This window comes from Ptychodera flava, chromosome 11 (assembly GCF_041260155.1).
Source record: "Ptychodera flava strain L36383 chromosome 11, AS_Pfla_20210202, whole genome shotgun sequence".
In the NCBI taxonomy this organism is placed as follows: Eukaryota; Metazoa; Hemichordata; class Enteropneusta; family Ptychoderidae; genus Ptychodera; species Ptychodera flava.
Window position 1 is genome coordinate 9,014,425 of NC_091938.1, and position 18,915 is coordinate 9,033,339.

Here is an 18,915-nt window from a genome sequence, read left to right on the forward strand (position 1 = left end):
TAAAGAGCTAGTCTAATTAAGATGCTGACTACGTTATACATGTACATGGATCATCTGGAATCAATGATGCAGTCCTTTATTATCAATTCGGAATTCAAGGGACGTGACATGAGCTGTAACTTTTGGATATTTTTTCAGTATTTTAGCTCCCTAAATCTACTATAGTTTCTCATCCTAATACCTGTGCTATGCTAATTTAAAGTGTCCATCACTCTGCTTGTCAAACAGCCCAGTGCATGTGTAATGGCCATTGTTATTGTTGATAAATGAATTCTAGTCCGGACTTGAATACAGTATTCAACAATAATGCCTGATTATATCCATTTAGACTGCATCGACAAGGTATGCACTTGGTATTTATTTCATCATAGCCCAGGGATTTACCAGAAACTGGAGTCAAACGGAGAACAATACAGAAAAAGCTAATGGGAGAGCTAATGGAGCTTTAATACACAATCCGATGGCAAGCATTTTGTTGTGCAAATGAACCTGTAGCTGAAGAGTGTAACTACATGAAGTTGTATAATTTTCATTTGGTAAGAAGCAGCATATTTTTTACTGACAAAATATTTACAGCTAATAAGACCAATATTTCCACGTGTCACATATCCACGTGTCAGGGGAATGCAGACAACTTTGATGCCGGTGCTTCCTGACAATGATGGCATAATAATGAACCCTAACCCTAACCGGAGGCATCATGGGCCAGTGGCTAGAGCAGTGGACTCACGATCAAAGGATGGTGAGTTCGAGCCCCGGCATGGCTGTGGTGTTGTGTCCTTGGGCAAGGCACTTTATTCCTCATTGCTTCTCCCCACCCAGGAGTGATGGGTACCTGGTAGGACAGAGGTTGTTATGTGTGCGTTTAGCTCTGCTGCGCTTATTGGCTGCACATGTGAGCTGTTGTCTGCTCCCCAGGGAGTTGAGTGGTATAATATTAGGTCCAGTGACCAGGGGTAATAATAATTGTAAAGCGCCTTGATCACATCTACTTGTGGATATGTGCGCTATATAAGAACCAAATATTATTATTATTATTATTAACCACTAAACAAATCCTGTGTACGTGTCTCAACTTCTCAGGTATTGTAGGGCTTGTGATTCCTGCACTGATTTTCAACTGAGACACAGCTCATTGGCATCAAAATTACTGAGACAAGGATACACAACAAAAAGACTCGTTAGGACTTTCAAAAAGTTCTACCGTTGATAAGACGACATTGTGGCCAAATATGACACCTCGGTCACTCAAATGATTAACGACAGCATTCCCAGCTTTGACTTATTACAGTGACTCATATCCTGTGTCTTTTCATACAATATTTAGACAATGTTGGGACCAATCCTGACGGTTGTAGCATGCTAGCAGGGTACGCTTACGCATTACGGACACCTGTGTACCACCACTAACTATCAGTGGTTTAGGATGGTCCTACTTAAATTTCTAAATCACAAATGTCCCATAGACCTGGTAATGTATCACCTTGAATGGAAATGATTATTGGACCAGTTTAATGTCATATTATTAACATTCTGTGAAGAATGCTTCTATATATGCTAGAAAATAATGACTTCTGACTCAAATATCATAAAAATGTTGAACACGAAGGTTTTCTCATTGGAAAGCTTCCTTTTTCTTATTTAGAGACATAAGTTGTTGCTAACTTTTTCTCTCGAAGGCATTGTGTGAGGTAGTTTTATCTCTTTACTGCCCGCATATGATATGTTAAGGGCTGTAAAGTTAAGTGAACGTGTCCTTCGAGATCTGGTACAGGATGCTTTTTGTCAGACTCGAGTGTGTAATTTTGTAGGACAGACGTAAATACCAAGAACAACTCCATTTTGGCCAACTGCTCGCCGATACAGATACGAGGCCCTAAGAAAAGATAAGACAAGAACGATTATTAGCAGATTCTTTATCCAGGTAAGAACTGGAGACTGCAGTGCTACTGATGTAATCATTGTCACGACATAATCACATCTAGAATGGGTGACTGACATGTTAAAAGGAAAAGTCACTTTCTTTTGACATTGTTTTGGTGTTGTTTCATGTGAGCAACTATTCATGTCGTTCTGCTCACTTAAAATTGCCAAATTGCCAGTCATTAGATCTCTGCTCTCTCCCAGCTTGTAGACAAAACATTCAATGTTATGATTACGTAATTTATGGTAACTACTATAAATTTTGTCATAGGTATATTCACATGTTATGTGTATACGCAAGGTATAGAGGGACTGTGGTATAACCAAGTTCAGATGATTGACAATTATAACTGTCGACTTGGCATTGTTATTTACTCAGGGCATGTTTAGATCATAAGTATCCCAAAGGGCATTTCTATAGTTCACAAAGCCCTCGACTGAATTGTAATACTATTGGTTTTCTGTAGTTGATATTGACATTCAGACAAAGGAAAACGAAGAAAAGAATGAGGGTTTAGTAACATCACGGTCCCTGTGGAGGACCCTGGTAACATTGAAAGCTAGAACACCATCACTTGATCGGGCCTTTAACGAAGACCTTTCAGCATAAGGAGGCGCAATAGATACCGGTACTCTCTTTTACTTAGGCTTGGTAAAAATCATAAAAGATTTTTGAACGTTACAAACAACTGAGGATGACATGAGCACAGATTTAAAATAATAACAGTTTCAACTATTAGGTGAGACATGACAGTGAAATAAATCCTACCTATTCCAAAGGGAATGAATACATCTGATCTTGAGAAAGTTCCACTGGCATCAAGAAAACGACTTGGGTCAAATGTTTCTGGGTTCGACCAAAATTTTGGCTCACGAAGTACACTCCAGATATTTGCCCATACCATGGTGTCCTTTGGGATATCATAGCCATACAGTTGTGTGTCATTCACGGTCCATCGGGGTACAGACAGCGGGACAGTGCTAGCAATGCGCAAGACTTCAGTGATGGTGGCTTCAGTGTAGGGCAGGTTTGGCCTATCAGACATTTCCGGAAACCGATCCTTCCCGACCACATGGTCTAGCTCTTCCTGTACTTTATGTTGTATGTTTGGATATTTCATCATGAGCAACCATGCCCACATCAATGTGGTTGACGTTGTTTCCGTTCCAGCAGCAAACATGTCTAGAATCAAGCAGTAAACATAGTAGTATTTAAACGGTAAACCTTTTTCATCATATGTTTCCGAAGATTCCTTCTCCATGTCTTTGGTTGCGCAAAGGAATACGTCAATGAAGTCTCTCATATTATCCGAGTCGTATGTTTCGGCATGCTCTTCTATGATAGGGCCAAATACATCGTACACGGCCTGGTTGTGACGAAGGTTCTCTTTGCCAAAGATGCGGTCACAGAGCCAACCTGTTCCAGAGTTCATGAACTCCAAACCGAAATAGAATTTACCGAGTCCGAACATCGACTCTAGAGAGGCGAGACAGTTTATGAATCGTGAATCGCTATAATCAAAACGATTTCCGACAAGGATGGAACATATGACATTTGACACAGCATTTGATACTGTCTGTGCAGGATCAAATGCCACTCCGTCGTGTTTTTCAAATTCCTGCAGCAGATATGTGCATTCTTCCATGATCCTTCTCTCCATCACAGACTTCCCCATGCCAAATGAACGGAGGTAGCTCAACATTAGCCTCCGCTTAAACTTCCACTGTGGTCCGTTTGCAAAGACAACTCCTGGAAGGACACAAAATTGTAATTTTAGTCTGACAATGCAGATCTGAAAGTTTCCCTGTAAATCGGGTAAAGATGGACGACGTTATGAGTTGTTGATGTGCACACACAAAGAAGGTGAAAAAAAATCCCCACACAAACATGTTTTTGAACAAAGGCAGTAAAACTGGATAAATTTCGATGCAGTATTTTTATACACACTGGTATTTTTCAGTACAACTCAGATGTCTTTAGTGAAAGATGCAGGGTAGATGAATATTTCAAAATTCATTAGTTTAAAATTCTCAAACAGAAACAATATCAAATAATATCATTTGCTTAAATGAACACTTATCAGCTCAGCATCTTACACAAATTGCCAAAGTGACATGGTTGGGATCGAAGTGGCCATGTACAGACTGTGCGCACGTCAGATGTGGGTTTACCCGTCGTAGTAACACCTGACGCTAGCTGCATGCTATGTGTGGTCAAAGTTGTGATATAAGGCATGATCGTCATTAATATACTGCTCATGTTCCTAAATAATTGTATTCATTTATACAACATTGTTCGAGTACGTAAATCAACGGAAAACGATTCATTATCAAGGTAGAATATTTTGTGGTCTAAAATTGAGCATTTTGTCCTGTTATTAACTTACGTATTTACCAAATGTATAGCAAGAAAAATAATATGAAACATAATTAGAACTTTTACAGTTACGGGGTGCACCCTGGGTACCAGGAGGACATAGGGAAATGGTAAACTGCTGGAGGGATAAAATAATGAAAGGCAATGATTTCCTATGTGCAAGGTCATATCCATGATGAGTAGCGTAGACATTGTGATTAATCTATTTTGCAAAGAGATAATGGGCATATAGAACTTGCATATAAAACTTGCTTGATACTTTTCACTGAGGTGTCATTTTTTAGCTCAATGTGTTCACAAAAGAGCTGATGTAGCAGCCATGTCTGACTGTCTCTCTAGCTGTCTGTCCATCGGTGCGATATCTCAAGAATGGCTTTTTGGATCAGATTTAAATCTTATACAAAGATTAAGTTTGCAAATGGCAAGACCTGGTTAGTGTTTGGAGGGTGTGGCTTGCACATTTTATGCTTATTTGTATAATTAATGATTGTGAAAAAACCGATGTACATTGACAACAGCTACACACAATTTGATGAGAACTGCCACAAACGCTGATCACCACGGGATTCATGTACCGTATATCAGCAGTGAAAGATACTACGGGATGATATGTACGTTAATTACTTATTTGTTCATTTAATGAATTTTCCTAATTGGGATGTACATTTGAATCGACTCGATCAAAGTTGACTAAACTTGCTATGTAAATCGAAAATACTGTGACATAACAATTTTGAAGTAGTATAACATTTTGAGATCAGCTAATTACTAGTTTGCACAATGAAACGAGCTTGTTACATTTATGTACATTGAATACTATGATATAAAATTACTGAAAGTCATTGAGAAATATTACTAGGGCTAATTACTAATTTGCATCTCTAAGAAAATTTTCTGAAGTTGGGATATATATCTGAATTGACTTAATCAAATTGAGGAAACTTGCTATGTACATTGATGGTACATGTTTTATGATAAAACATTATTGAAAGTCATTTAGCATTTTTACTTCAGCTAATTACTAATTTTCATATTTTGTGAACTTTCCTAATGTGGGATATATCTGGACTGACTTCATCAAAATCGAGAAATCTTCCTATGTACATTGGAGATACTCAGGCTATGATACAACAATAACATTCATGAAAGTTGTCTTAGCATATTTAAACATACCGATTCATTTGCATATTCAATGAACTTTCTCATTAGGGATACATATCTGAGCAGTCTTGATCACAAAATGTGCTACCGGTATGTGCATTGAAGATACTATGATAAAATATTACTGAATGTTGTTAAGCATTTTCACAGCTGCTAGCTACTTCTTTGCATATTAAAGGGATATAGTCGTCGGAACTGCGCTCAAAGGTCGTATGGGACCCATATGACCCATGGCAACAATGTATCCAAAGCACAATGGTGATTGATGACAGTTAAAACATGTCTGTCATAATCTATTATCGTATAAGTTTAAATATTGCAGCTATGATGATGAGGTGCATCTTGATATCCTGCACGAAATACATTGTTTGTAAACAAGAAACTTGCACAGGCGCAGTTCCGACGACTATATCCCTTTAAACTAACTTTCCAAATTAGGGACATAAGACTGGAAGGACCCTATCAAAGTTTATGAGACAAACTATGTATATTGATGAGACAATTATATAGTATTCATGAAAAACATTTTCATTTTCATGTAAGTTAATTTACGATATGCATATCTAATGAGCAGTTTGGCATGTAAACCTTCAAAAGACTTGACGAAAAGCATTTACACTTGCTATATTAAGTGGTGATACAAATGACAGCACTCAAAGAAATTTAACATTATTATTTCAGCTAAGTACATATTTGTATACTTCATGACCTATGGCATTAATCTGTGTGACTACTATTCACAATACTGGTTATAACAGTTTCAATGAACTTGCAAACTTGTGGCAAAAGTTTTAATTTTCAGACAACTGCAAAATATACTTAAACATTTTCAGTTCATATCTGGTTATGATCAATGGCACATTATCATGATAGGCATTGGCAGAAGATGGGACCACTATATGTATTGTCTGCCTCTGGTCAGCTCATATGAGAGAGTAAGACATTTTCTTGTTTTCTATGTAGGCTTTAATAGTCAGGACACCATGTGTTTTCATTCCATACAATATTGAATACACTGTTCACTGTTTTTTTGTACAACATATGCTTGACTCATTCCTTTTCAGTTCTCATTTGGTACAAGTACTAGCGAGTGGGATAGAGAAGAGCACTCAATTGTACAGGTGTAGTTGGATGTTATGAAACATTTTGATTCTTCCAAATGGCGGTTTGATCTGCCTAGAATTAGAAAAATACTTAAATCCTGTTTTCTGTATAAAACAGTCCTGAAAGCAGGGTCTATTATTTGCAAGTGAGTTTCCTGCAATGATAGAACAGCTTACACTAAATAACTGAGGCTATGGCCATAATGTTATCTTAATTAAAAGAGTGAAACTTCTCTGAAAATAGCGTTGCAAAGAGGAAACTAAGGCCCTGGGACACCTGAGCTTCCTAAAAATGACCTCTCAAATTCCCTATGGCATTTAGCACTGTCAGCGTAATTACTGAACAACCTCATTATCAAGTAAAGGGCCTCCGAAATAGGCAAGTATTAGCACTATGTATTAGACAACAAGTGATGGCACTTGTGTCTACAGCAGATCTGAGGGAGGATGTACCATCAACATACATGAATGTGGGAAAACAAGCCCAGGGCTTCAGGATCAGTGTATATGCTTATACATCGAATAGTACTTGCCCGCATTAATCAAAATGTGTGATATTTAAAGACCTGCCTTTATGACAGTACATGCGTTTTTACAAATTGAATGTGGCTAAATGTTACTGACTAGGCCCATACCTGAAAATACTACCTGCCACTTCAACAAAACAGCAAAATTACATCAAATATCAGAATATAGAAAAGATGAATATTTTTCTTTGCTCTACACGTAGCTTAAAACCATTGTAGTCTCCACGGTGCTAGTGCGCCTCCTATTTTGCAGCTCTGAATGGTTAGCACAGCACAAAAGTAATGTTGACAAAAACAATTGGATAACTTTACAGCTAGCTTTGCCATCACTTAAATTTTGCACTATTTCACCGAGAAGAGTTTATTTATGATGGTTGTTTATCATGAACGTGGCATTTCAAAGTTTCTTTCATTGAAAGATTGTAAAGTTATCAATATTCAGATTCAACTTCCATGAAAAGTGTAAAATGTTTTTTTAAAGAGCAAAATGTAATTATGTGATGTTATGTTTTAACATGAAATTTAGAAGAATAAAATGGAAAGTAACAATGTTGATCTGTGAAATAAAACGTTCAATTGTAAAACTATGAAATGATTAAGTAGCAATCAGGTAGTGGAAAGTAAAATAGAGTGTAGAAAGAGACAAAGTCAAGTTGTAAAAATATAGACTATCAATATACAGTCAGTCAAGAGAAATGTTGATATGTAAAATTGAATTCTGAAAAAATGAAGAAAGAGATAGTCATTATAAATTGAATATAGAATAGGAATTGAGGCTATGATTCACTACATTTCCCCCTTTTTTCGATTTTCTCCAAAATCTATTATTAGAAAGTGGCTTCATTGTCTTGACTCAATGCAATCCAAGAAGAGGAAGAGATACTCTGTAGATCATCAGGAACAAGTGAGTACATAACTCGTAAGATCACAATGGAGTGCAAATACCAAGGTCATGTGAATCAATACAGAATACTGGTATAAGTGCAAGAAACACCTTATTTGCTTAACATGTACATGGTTGATTATGAAATGGTGATCTACAAGGACAGAACCATTTGCTTTTTGGGGGTACGGAGTGGAGGAAATCGGTTTGTTAACATTTTTACTAGTGTCAGTCCTGCATTGAATTACTTTTTACATATGCAGTAGCTATGAATTTTTTTCTTGGTATATTTTTAACATAATTCTACCAACATTTCACTGGTTCAAATCTGTAACTATTAACAACATGTACCGGTAGTGTTCAATATTAACTGGCAATACACAATTTTTTACAATGCAAACCTCTGCTATTTCGATTTTATGTACCACACACAACTGCAAAAAAAAAATTATTCTGAGCTGACTGATCTAATAAGAGTGCCTTAATCCTGATCCCTCCGAGTTCTTTTTCATGCCACCATATAAAATACTACTAGGAGCTGGAAGAAAATATGTGCATGTGTGGTGTGATCGATTCAAGCATGTTTCAGCATGTAGTACAAACTACTAACTGCCATACTGTTCTCAGTAGAGGACAGTGGCAGTAGTCTAATAGTACTAAAATGTTAGTGTAGTAGTGAAGTGATGGTGCAGTTGGCAAACTCAGTAACCAGGTATAGCCATTTTTAATCAAATCTGTGAGTCCAAATCATTCCCAGGAGTTCTAAGGAAAGACTTCATTCGTTGTTGTTGTCAAAAACATAACTGATTTTAAATATTTCATTAATTTGTTGTATTTTCATTTTTTTCTGGAAATATTTGTTTTCCTGAACACATAAATGTATTTCGAGTATAATGAAAAATTCTGCCATGTGTTTTGCTATTTCTTTTTTAGAGAGCATGCAAAATAGTTCCCCTTTATTTAAACACTGATTGAGCAATTGCTCAATGTAAATAAATACAGAAACATGTTTTCCAGGGTTAGTCATTGCAACAAACACATTTAGTACCTGCAATAAATGTACATGTAAATCAGACTTATGCTGGCAAAAAACATATGACTTAGGGACATATATTGCAAATATCATGCTTCTCCTAAGAATATGGGAAATCAGATATTCCAGTTTGCTGATTTCAGCATAGTTGTGACTGTTTTCATCTGTCTGTTGAAGCAATCTTTTTTATTATGCCAGTAAAGGATCAAATTATTTGTTTTTCTCATTCACCTGCTGACAATCCCCCAGAAAAGAAAGGTTCTCCACTAAGGGAGCTTTCAGTTATTATGGCTTGGGGTGGGCCGGTAAAATCCTAAGGGTGGGGAAGAGTGGGACATCACCTTAAATTTGAAAACTACAAAGGGGGGGGGGGGGTCATGTATTTTTCAAACAGCACAGTTGGGGGGGGGGGGGTGTTGGTTTCACTTGATTTTCATAAGTATTCATCCTGTCAACCAGATATGAACTTAAAATGCTCACGTGTTTCATTATACATTGCATTTATGTGCAAATTTGAACCTTTGCCACATGTTTGCAACTTAATTTAAAGTTATGATCAACATAACGAACAATATTCACCACAGAACAATTCTAAAGGTCATTAACCCTTTGAGTGCCAAAGTCAATTTATGCAACCTTTACAAAATATACCCTAGTAAATTTTTTCATATTTTTGCCAAAATTTTGATAAAAAACTGTAACCAATGAAATGTGACGTCCATTTGGGCCAAAATAATCAAAAAATTACAGAAAAATTCATAAAAAATTGGAAAATATTTGCACTAAAATTTTGGTGGGAAAAACTTACAGCGCTCAAAGGGTTGAGTATTCAAATATGTAATTAGCTGAAATAAAAATAATTAATTTCTTTGAGTACTCTCATTGTATAACAACTTTACATAGTCACTTTACATAATTACCTTTGGTCAATTCCTTCAAGCTGTATATGGCAAACTGTGAAAGCCATTAGATATACAAATTATAAGCTAGCTGACATGAAAATGCAAAACATCTTTTACCAATACAACATAATTGTCCCATCAATATACATAGCAAGTTTCAAATACTTTCAATATTGTTACAACCTGGTATAACCATCAATGTACATAGCATGTGTTGCCAACTTTGATCAAGTAAATCCAATTATATATCCTTAATTAGGAAAGTTCATTACATATGCAAATAAGGAATTGGCTGTTATCAAAATGTTAAATGTCTTTCAATAATGTTGTATTATATTATCTTTAATGTACATAGCAAGTTTCGTTAACTTTGGTCAAGTCAATACAGAGAAATATCCCCAATTAAGAAAGTTCATCAAATATGCAAATTTGAAATTGGCTGAAGTAAAAATGCTTAACGAATTTCAATAATGTTGTATTATAGTATCTTAAATATATGAAGCAAGATTCATCAACTTTGGTCGAGTCAATTCAGATATATATCCCTAATTAGAAATGTTCATTACATATGCAAATAAGGAATTGGCTGAAGTAAAACTAAATAATAATGACTTTCAATAATGTTATATCATAGTATCTTCAATGTACATAGCAAGTTTCATCAACTTTGGTCGAGTCAATTCAGATATATATAACTAATTAGGAAAGTTCATTAAATATGCAAATAAGGAATTGGCTGCAGTAAAATGCTTAATGACTTTCAATAGTGCTATACCATAGTATCTTTAACGTACATAGCAAGTTTCATTTATTTTGGTCCAGTCAATTCAAATATAAATCCCTAATTCAACAAGTCATTGACAATGACATAGTCCACACTTGTAATAGGAGTATTAGTCTTGATGGGGTAGGGAATTGGTCATTAAGAAGTATCACTGGAGTGTATATGTTGAGATCTATGGGCACATAGGTCTATGTCGTTGTTCCCAATTTGAAACACATGAGGCATGTCTAAGTTATGGTTCTAAATCGGGAAAAAAGATCAGACCTCTAGCTGTATTGGCCAGCCAAGAAATACATATGCACATAATAAATGAGGTACAAGATGTGACATCTTAAGGTCTAATATCCTATCAAAATTGAAGGGTATAGAACTTGTGGTTGCTGTGTTATGCATATATATCTATAATCGAGGTCAAAGGTCATCGAGGTCAAATGTATTGCTAATTAATCCCTATATGCCAAAAATCAGACCTCTAACTCTATTTGCTTGCCCAGAATTAGATATGTGCATAATTAATGAGGTAAAGCGTGTGTTGTCATAAGGTCTCCCATCCTACTAAATATAAAGGATATAGCACTTGTGGTTACTTATTTATTGACATAAACGTATCTTTTAGGTAAAAGGTCATCGAGGTCACATGACATTTGGTCAAAAAATTTCTATCCTATAGTTATCCCTATATACCAAAAATCAGACATCCAGCTCTATTGGCTTGCTCAGAATTAGATATGCGCATAATTAATGAGGTACAGTATGTGGCGTCATAAGGTGTCCCATCATACCAAATATGAAGGGTGTAGCACTTGTGGTTACTGAGTTATGGACAAATATGTATATTTGAGGTCAAAGGTCATTGAGGTCACGTGACATTTTGTCAAAAAAATTGTATTGCTAATTATCCCAATATACCAAAATTCAGACCTCTAGCTCTATTGGCTCGCTCAAAATTACATATGCACATAATTAATGAGGTAGAATATTTGGCGTCATAAGGTGTCCCATCATACCTTATTACATGCCTCGGCGTTAGTGCAAATATGTGCATTGATTCGAATAGGAACATCCGGGGAGTTAGCAGGCGTTGTGAATGATGTACTGACCGTTTCCATAGTAACCCGGTCCGGTGAAGACCTTCGACGTTTTCGATGTCAAAGTAGACGCTTAACACTAGATGTACAATATCAGTGCGCGCACTACTATTTTGACTTTCGTTAGAATCTGTTTGATGCTGCTCGATAATGGTAAAATTGTTTGCAAATGCCCTGCATGTAACTAAATGTCATATAACGTTAACTGTGAAAGGCATGTAATAAAAATATTATTGCCTGAATACATGGGTTTATGTGCCCTCGCAGCAGGAGACAATTTGCCCTCCTGGCGTCGGGCAAATTGTCACCTGCTCTCGGGCACATAAACCCATGTATTCAGGCAATAATATATAATATATGAGGGGTGTAGCACTTGTGGTTACTGAGTTATGGACAAATATGTATATTTGAGGTCAAAGGTCACTGAGGTCACGTGACATTTTGTCAAAATGTCTGAGATATCTGCGTGAACGGATGGACTCACGGATGGACGAACGGACGGACATGACCCAATCTATAAGCCCCCTGGACTTCATCCGTGGGGACTAAAAACTGTGTCACTGCATCCTTTTTGCAATGTGAATACGATGAGAAACTAAATTTTTATTTTTCTTGGCCTTATACATGGGAGTCTATGGAGAACTGACTTATACACGGGAGTCTATGGAGAACTGCCTTATACATGGGAGTCTATGGAGAACTGCCTTATACATGGGAGTCTATGGAGGTGTAAACTAAAAAGTCCTCTAACACGGCCAAATTTGATCACATTGTGAAACAAATCGACGTGCATCTGTATGGGGTAGGGTACTATCCTTGTGCAAAGTTTGAAAGAAATTGATCAGGGCATGTCTGAGATATCTGCGTGAACGGACGGACGCACACACGGACAGATGGACATGACCCAATCTATAAGTCCCCCCGGACTTCGTCCGTGGGGACTAAAAAGAATTGGCACAGGCATATCTCAGATATCTGCATTCATGAGCCCCTATGCATGGACACAGCATTAATATTAATATCATCCTGGAACGCCTGTGGATCATACCTGGGGAGCCTGTGGATGGATATCAAATACAGGAAAGAAAACGGCCGTCACACAGCCATTTTTGATCAAATCATTACAAAAATGGGCATGCATATATATGTGATAGGGATTAATATATGTACCAACTTTCAATGCGATCGCGCCCGGCATTGCTGAAAAATTTACGTGAACGAATGCATAATCATCAAATATAGGAAACAAAATGGCCGCCACGCAGCCATTTTAAACCGGATCAAAACAAAAATCAATGTGCATATGTATAACATATAGAGTAATCTATGACTGTACCAAGTTTGAATGGAATTGCTCCTAGCATCACTGAGAAATTTGCGTGAACATACGCACCGACATCAAATACAGGAAACAAAATGGCCACCAGTCTACAACAGCCATATTGGATCAGATCGTAAAACAAATCTACGTGCATATGTATGGCATAAATAATAATCCTTGTACCATGTTTGAACGAAATCGCTCTAGGCGTCTCTGAGATGTCTGCGTGAACGGACGGACGGACGGACATGACCAAACCTATAAGTCCCCCGGACGGTGTCCGCGGGGACTAAAAAGTTTATTTAATATGCTAATTGGGAGTTGGATGAAGTAAAACTGCTTCATGACTTTCAAGAATATAGTATCTTAAATATAGTAGCAAGTTTCATCAACTTTGGTCAAGTCAATTCAGATATATATCCCTAATTAGGAATGACTTTCATGATGACAAAAATTTCATGACAAAAATTTCCCTGCCCCTCCGTATCTTGAAAGTATTAGGAATTGGCTGAAGTAAAAATGCTTAATGACTCTCAATAATGTTAATATCATAGTATCTTTAATATACATACCAAGTTTCGTCAATTTAATCTAGACAATTCAGATATATATTTCTAATTAGGAAAGTTCATTAAATATGCAAATTAGCAATTATCTTTCATGTCAACTCTTAATATCTTTCACGGCTGATAAATTTGGTGTGATCAACATTTGTAGCAAATATCTCATTAGATTGTGTTCAGTCATTCTAAATGTATATCTGTTTTTCTAGAATCATTAATTATGCAAATAAGCAAAAAGTAAGCAAGCCACACCCGCCAAAAATTAATCAGTTCTTGCCATCTGTAAACTGAATTTATGTACCAGATTTGATTCAGATCTGATGAGCTGTTTTTGAGATATCGAGCGCAGAGACAGAAAGACAGACACAGACAGACAGACAGACATCGCTGCCACATATGATCACGTGTGTGAACACATGAGCAAAACAGCAGTTTCAGCATTCAAAAATATTCTGGCAAATAAGTATGATTCGCTACACTATTTTGTTCTCTCATGTCATTGAACTAAGATCTGATTAAAAGTATGATTGTGTGTCACATGAAGATCTGTGCAAATTGCCTTGGCAACTAGATCTATACAGGGTTGTTGTTTTGTAAATCGAGCTCACTGAAGGAATTATCAAACATATTTAAAGGTACAGATATAGCTTGTTTTTGTAGGAAAAATGTTCCATTATTATAGTAGTTTGCCCAACAGACTCCCATGCATTATGGATTTGATATTTTAGGACGAAGCACTATATCAGCCACATTTTGCCTTCTTATAGTTGTGCAAAAAATGGTGACCCTCCTGATCACCAAAATGCATGCATGAAATTTCATGACCCTTCAAAAATGCTTGCTCCTAAAACTGCAACCCCTCTGTAATTTCTGTCCCATTCCTTTAGGGGGATCAAGTCAGAAGGGGCTATTTTAATGCAATTTGTGAGTTTGATAGGGGCATTTGAAAAAAAATCTGAGAACTTTTTTGGATTCTATCATTCCCCCTCCGGAGATTTTTGTGAATGCAGCTTTACTCACAAGCAATGGGGCGGGGAAATTTTTGTCATGAAATTTTTATCATCTTGAAAGGAGGGGGTCATCAATTTTTTTGGTGCAATGGGTTGGGGAGGGGTTCACTTATTTTGACTGATGCACAGAAGGAATTTGCTGGCCCATCCCCGGCCGCGGCCATAACTGAACGCTCCCTAAAACCTAGCTCTGCATGGCAGGGGCTTGTGTGTTTCCGGCGTTATAACGCTGGGAACACACAGCCCTGTCATGCAGAGCTACCTAAAACCGTACCGTGATCTCGTGTGCCAATCTTAACTGGTACAACCGGTCGATCGACATAGTCATCAGCATTTCGTACCAGAGCCTCCTTCACCGCTTCGTAGCTATTGAGGATAAGTACCAGCTGTGAACCAAAACGAATGACAAACACATCACCGTATTTGGACGCCATGTCACGCAAAGCGTGCTGGGGGTTTCTTCCGCCAACGGCTAGCAGGTTGCCGATCAAGGGAAGACTTGGTGGTCCAGGGGGAAGGTTGATCCTTTTAGAGAATAATCGCTTGAAAATCCAGTACGATATGAAGAATACCACGGCTGCCACAAGGACAGTTCTGGCATCCAGTAACGGGCGCGCTGATTCCATGTTACAAATGTTGGATCCAGTCCGGTACACGGCCGTGCAAAATGACAATGTTGCTGATACAGTCGGTGGTGTTCCACTTTCGCCAGAGCAGTTCGTATCTTCAATCTTTACGAAGATAGGAGCGAGACCGATAGAGTGATACGGATTATTTCGTGGTGTTCCCTTGCGCAATCAGATAATCCAGGTAATAAATTTAGATAACCGCTAAGCTAAGGTAAACAAAAGCGTTCGACCAATCAGCTGATCAGTGGCACGAATAGAGGTCACCGAAGCAGCAAGCAGGGTCATGGTCGAAACACACGACTGTGGCGGCGCTCTAGTAGGCAAGGCAAAGTAGGAATCTTCGTGGAATTAACCCTCTCAGGCCTAAGGGACTGGTCAGTTTCTTCAGCAGGGGGGGGGCGGTGGATTCGGGTCACCCTGTTTTTGACTTTGGTGATAGGGGGGGTCACCATGTTTTAAAATGCCCAATTTGGGGGGGGGGGAGGGTCAGTGTGTTTTTGAATTTCGATACAGGCTTAAAATGCATCGTGTCATGCAGCCACAAATTTCATCATTCAGTTGCGTTTTCGGCCCGCCCTTGGCCGCATAACTTTAATAATCAGACATATTTTTCAGCATGCCCTACTTTAACATATCAGGCATACATATATCAGAGATATCTGTATATTTTCAATATTTTTCAGCGTGCTCTTTGAGCGCATTACTTTAATATATCAGACATTTCAGCACGCCCTTCCTGTGCATGACTTTAATATACAAGACATACCGTTATATATCAGAGATATCAGGATGTTTCATATTTTTCTCTGCGCCCTTCGGGAGCCACACTTTAATAAATCAGAGATATATGCCAGAGATATCTTGATGTTTGTACCATTATGAAATATGCATTTCATATGAAAAGCATGACAATATATAATTCCTGATACTTTTCTGTTCTCTCCATGAGAATTCAGTATGAGAAAGCAACATGCACTAATATTTCACAATGTATATTTGATACAGTGACTTATTTTAGAGATAGAAAAATGACAAGATTAATAGAATCCCACACCCCAACGGGTTGGGATGGAATTGTCTCACACGAGTTGGGGAATTCTGTCTCACACGAGCTGAAGGCGAGTGTGAGACAGAATCCCCAACGAGTGTGAGACATTCCATCCCAACCCATTGGGTGTGGGATTATTTTTCTCACATCCCTCCAATATCTTTAGAAAATTGCATTTTATTGTGGTAGGGAGGTTTATACTATCAAAAAACCAGCACCCATTGCTCTTGTTTCATTTGTATCATCGCACAGAAAAATGAAGTTCCTTTCATTGATAAGCAATAGTACAAACACGTTAACTGTATATTACCGATATGGCAATTTTGTTTTGTTGGTCAGCCACAAAACTCTCTAGGTCATCTGAGGAAAATGTTGCGAAACAGCTCTGGTGGCCATCTGTTGATGACATTGCGTGAAAGCTGTCGTCTGCTACAGCCTCGTGTGCAAATGGCTCGCTCGTCGAAGTCTTTTGCTAACTGTATCGCTGTCAAGTCAGTTCTTCTCCAGAAAATATATCGACGAGCGTAAACAGCCGATAAGATTGTAATGGCCTGAATTCTCCCGTCACAACATAAAAGCGGTCATCCTCCATGTATTTATTGCCGACGCCGCGCTGACCGTACTCAAATCTAGTACAACCTGTTCACTCTGCGATTCAGTCGTCTGTCCGCTATAGTGCCAGTTGTACATTACGCGATGTTCTATTCGTCAAATAATTCGTACAGTGAATTGGGCGCTGAGAAGAATTGACCAATCAACATACGTTTCACATACGAGGTGTTCGGTCGCGCAGCAATACAGAGTGTGAGAACAAATTGATCTCACACTGTGTTCTCACACTCCCAGCGCACTGGGGACGTGAGAAAATCATATCTTTCGTTCTCATTGATGCAACTGTTTTCCTTTGTGTCTCAGGTTTTCTGTAGGATGATGCTTTTTTATGAACAAAATAACAGTTAAAAAAGGCAGTTTTTGTCATTATTAGCTGTGCTTTTATGGTTTCAATGTTACAAGAAAGGTCATCTCAGACACTGCACACATCAGATTTAGCGAAAATGCCTCTCTATGGCTCCTCAGGAGATTTCATTGGATGGCTGGAAAGTCTTAACACCCATCAAAATTTTTGATTTACTGCACTTTCCTCTTTGATATTAATGATTGACATCCATTTCTGTTCAGGACATCTGGTTAAGCATAGAAATGTGTGAAATACATTCACAGCTCATTCAAAATGTACTGTATTCAAACTAATACACTTTGAAATTTCTATGTTACAACTGACATGTCAACAATTTCATTAAAACACAGAATGACTGTTAAAATATAAATGAATGTAAAATATAAAATATACATATATAGTGTTACGTGCAGAGAAAACGAACAAAAGGGTGAACTCAGCAGTTTCCGTTTAAACAAAATTTATTACGAAAACAAAACTAATTGCTAAGTCAGGGACAGAGTACAAGCTTTAAAAGTGTACAGACTACTTATCTCAGCTGGGACGGCAAAGCTCCAGTCTCAGAGTTGTAACAGTCAGTCGGATGAATGAACAGTCCTTGCAGCTTGAAACTGCACAAAGTCCACAGTATAAATCCAGCGTTGGCAGTGAAGGTCTTGAAAAGTCTTGAGAATGACTACTGCTGGAGTTTAGTAACACACAAGAGACACGATCCCAAAGTCTGACTGGAAGCTGAGCACGTCCCTTTTATAAAGGCATATAAGAACAATCTAGAACTTTTATTGACATGCTAATTACTGTTCTAAAATTATCTCCCTTACACAACTAATCAACTTTCCAGAACATTCCAAACATGACTAATTGAATTCAAGGTTGTGAGGTCATCAAGGGCAGTGACCTTGAGAATGTTCTAGACTAATTGAACTCAGGTCATGATGAGTGTGGGGGAAATGACCTACATAACACACCCCCTCTTCAAAAAAAAGAAAATTTTTCAAAGAAAAATCTTTCTTTTACAAATGTAGTCTTGAAAAAGATTTAAGTATTCAAATTTTTTTTTTTTTTTCTAAAGTAAAACTTCTTGAAAGTGAACAACAATAAACTCTAAATACGAGAGAGACAGTCTGCAATTAAATTGTCTCTGCCTTTGATATGTCTAATTCAAGATTAACATCCTGTAACATTAAACTCCATCTTAGCAATCTCTGATTTTGCCTTTAAATTTCTGCAAAAAACAAGAGGGTTGTGATCAATATAAACCACTATTGGCTGATTTGAAGAAGTAACATAAACTTCAAAATGCTGTAAAGCTAATATCAAAGATAAACACTCTTTTTCATTGTAGAGTAGTTTCTCTGGGATTTGTTAAATTTGTGTGAAAAATAGCAAACAGGATGATCTACACCATGACTATCCTCTTGCAATTTGGTATTGGAAAACTTGAAATGGCACTGAACTTGGCATAAAGTATGCATGGCAAAGTCCAGTTATTTTTATTGAGTTCAATAAAGTCATTGTTCGGCAAATACTTGGCTTCCTCTGGAGATATTCCGCTTTTGCATGATTGAGTCCGTCTGGATGTTGTTCCACTGGATTACTGTCGCA

At 37.5% G+C, this 18,915-nt stretch overlaps 1 protein-coding gene across 1 annotated transcript; it reads right to left on the reverse strand.

Moving 5' to 3' along the window:
- Positions 1 to 1,507: 1,507 nt before the first annotated feature.
- Positions 1,508 to 15,582, reverse strand: LOC139143455 (cytochrome P450 2U1-like). The gene is made up of 3 exons (XM_070713786.1): positions 14,950 to 15,582; positions 2,693 to 3,673; positions 1,508 to 1,876 (listed from the first exon to the last, which is right to left on the reverse strand). Exons 1-3 carry the CDS (start codon positions 15,299 to 15,301, stop codon positions 1,698 to 1,700), a joined length of 1,512 nt encoding a protein of 503 aa, XP_070569887.1. The 5' UTR covers positions 15,302 to 15,582; the 3' UTR covers positions 1,508 to 1,697.
- Positions 15,583 to 18,915: the final 3,333 nt, after the last annotated feature.

Excerpts from the sequence above, each read along its gene's own strand:
- LOC139143455 (XM_070713786.1), bottom strand. The coding sequence starts at position 15,301 with ATGGAATCAGCGCGCCCGTTACTGGATGCCAGAACTGTCCTTGTGGCA. Across the intron at positions 3,674-14,949 it reads GATTGGCACACGAGATCACG|GAGTTGTCTTTGCAAACGGA; the intron begins GTACGGTTTTAG and ends GTGTCCTTCCAG. Across the intron at positions 1,877-2,692 it reads ATTCATTCCCTTTGGAATAG|GGCCTCGTATCTGTATCGGC; the intron begins GTAGGATTTATT and ends ATCTTTTCTTAG.